A 2134-nucleotide genomic window follows, 5' to 3' on the forward strand; every position below is an offset into this window, starting at 1 on the left:
GCAAAAGGTAATATTCAAGAGGTTGACTTCTGTTGAGATGAACAATATAAAATCGTAAATAACAAGCAAAAGACACAGTCTAGCAGGTAATATTAATAAAATGGAGCTTGTGTGGTATTAAGTAGTCTAACATTTGTTTTGTTTAGCAAATAAAAAAATTGGGATCTTAGAGCACAAGTACTAGTCAATATCTTCGTAAGATGCTCAGGACTCAGGAATATTGTGGCAGTTGAGTTGTCTTTCGCAGCTTGTAACTTCTATTATACCAAAAATAACATCAATGGATAGTTTTCCATTTTGCATTTGTATCAAAAGATTACTTGAAATTCACGTCCCCGAGGAAATTAGATTTAGATAAACCCTTTCTCGTCAGCCTTCCCACTGGCTACAGATTCAGGCTCCCTAGAATGTAAATCTATTTCCAATCTCCGACATTGGAGTGAGGGTGAGAAAGATGTCATTGACTGAACATTTACCAGGTGTAGCAGAAGGAGATGGAGAAATCACAGGAGTTTTCACACGATGAGCATGGTGGTGATGCCTTGGCAAGGTACTACCAGCAGGACTAGGAAGTTCACCTAATATAACGAGTTTGACATTATTAGTTTAAAATAAAATAGATGTGATTTTGAGAATATTGGATACCTTGAGATGCTGGAGAAAGAGCAGGTGCAGCAGAGGAATACAAAGAAGGCTTAGACCACCGCCTCTGCTTTGCTACAAATGGAGCAAATGATGCACTCATTGAAGTTATGCTTGCTGCGGACACTACAAAACATATGGGATGAAATGCTTAAGACCGAGGGAACACGAAGCAAGGAATCAGATGATGTACCTGAGTACATAGCTGATTCAGATTCAGCCTGAAGCACTGATTTACACCGTATCTCAATCCAATAAAAATGAAAAGCAAATGGAGTAAGAAAACAAATGCAAGGAGAAAACAGCTTCCACTCCAACAAAAAGAAGTTGGGGAGTTTGCTAGTTTACCGTGTTCTAGAGAATTTTTCCTTGCAGAAGATGGTAAGCTTGGCAACTGAGACGGAGATAGGTAGATTTGCCGTAAATGGGTCCCTGTAGATCATATAAATTATCCAGTATAAATTCAGAAGAAGAGTACAGAAAATACTCGAGCTTGCAAAAGACTATGAATCTATGACAAAACTGATCTGAGGAAGCTGGACGGGATCATTTACTACTGGTTGCAACTTGCACGCGAATCTTACCCAACCAGCCATCTGACATTGTTTGTGAACAGGTTCTCAAGAAAATAATTAGACTGTTTGTCCATTCGTTTGAAATATAAGTATGTGGGAAACTGACTTACTTTCAGGTAGCACCAGTTTTATTACATACAAGTAGATTACATTACTAGAAGAACAGTGTCAGTCAGTATGTATGTGACTGTGCTTATAACTTTCTAATGGATTTTAAATGCAGAAAGGTTATAACAAGATTCACTCCTCGTCTTCTAAGCTAAGAAGGAATTGCTAGTGCTTTATTTGATTTAAAGTCAACTTGATACCATATTTTTGGCTTTAATAACAAAGACTCGACTCCAACAAACTCTTCAAAGAGGCAATTTTATTAATTCAAAAGGAAAATCTACACAGTACAGTGAACCTATCGATTTTAATAGTTAACATTGCAATCAGAGTCGGCAAGCATAATCATTTCTTTTTCCTTCTATTTTTCTTTTCTTTTTGAGTCCCCAGATTCTCTATAACCACCAATACATAAAACCATCATAATTAGTAGGAAGCAGAGAGCAGAAAAAAGAAATAAAAACCAAATATTACCGAAATTAGTAGGAAGCAGAGTGAGCAGATGAAGAAGAAAAAGAAGCATCTTCTCTCTCCGTAAGGCAATTCACATGCATTGTTCTCAGAACAAAAACCTTCCACTAAGCACTTCCCAAAAAAACCCTCCATTCACTTGTCCGCAAGATTTCATATCGTTTTAAGCTTCGAATTCTAAATCCAGCACGGTAATCAGTAAACCCTAGCTCAACAGCAACAATAATGCAGCTGGTTCCAGAGTACAGTTCATAGATCCATGTACTGCGGCAGTGATCTAAGTAAAATCTCTGCTAGTAAATTACTCTATAAACTGTAAAGAGTAGAGAGAGAGAGGG

The 2134-nt window shown here is 37.4% G+C and overlaps 1 protein-coding gene across 4 annotated transcripts; it reads right to left on the minus strand.

Moving 5' to 3' along the window:
• Window positions 1-6: 6 nt before the first annotated feature.
• LOC111378646 lies at window positions 7-2128 on the minus strand. Of its 4 annotated transcripts, none has more exons than XM_023001878.1 (5): window positions 1800-2128; window positions 991-1074; window positions 836-871; window positions 646-717; window positions 7-578 (listed from the first exon to the last, which is right to left on the minus strand). In XM_023001878.1, the coding sequence occupies exons 1-5, from the start codon at window positions 1846-1848 to the stop codon at window positions 403-405; spliced, it is 417 nt and encodes a 138-aa protein (XP_022857646.1). In that variant the 5' UTR covers window positions 1849-2128; the 3' UTR covers window positions 7-402. The 4 variants fall into 4 exon arrangements, 3 of the variants coding, with proteins under 3 accessions (XP_022857646.1, XP_022857644.1, XP_022857645.1); XM_023001876.1 differs by having other exon boundaries at window positions 646-768; XR_002699891.1 differs by having other exon boundaries at window positions 646-887; window positions 1800-1840.
• Window positions 2129-2134: the final 6 nt, after the last annotated feature.

This window comes from Olea europaea, unplaced genomic scaffold (assembly GCF_002742605.1).
Source record: "Olea europaea var. sylvestris unplaced genomic scaffold, O_europaea_v1 scaffold18458, whole genome shotgun sequence".
NCBI classification, from domain to species: Eukaryota; Viridiplantae; Streptophyta; class Magnoliopsida; order Lamiales; family Oleaceae; genus Olea; species Olea europaea.

What these genes read in the sequence shown, in the direction of transcription:
- LOC111378646 (XM_023001876.1), bottom strand. Translation starts at nt 1,848, where the DNA reads ATGCTTCTTTTTCTTCTTCATCTGCTCACTCTGCTTCCTACTAATTTC. An exon ending in GAAAAATTCTCTAGAACACG is followed by an intron (nt 872 to 990) that starts GTAAACTAGCAA and finishes GGTGTAAATCAG; the next exon opens with TGCTTCAGGCTGAATCTGAA. An exon ending in TCTTTCTCCAGCATCTCAAG is followed by an intron (nt 579 to 645) that starts GTATCCAATATT and finishes TCGTTATATTAG; the next exon opens with GTGAACTTCCTAGTCCTGCT.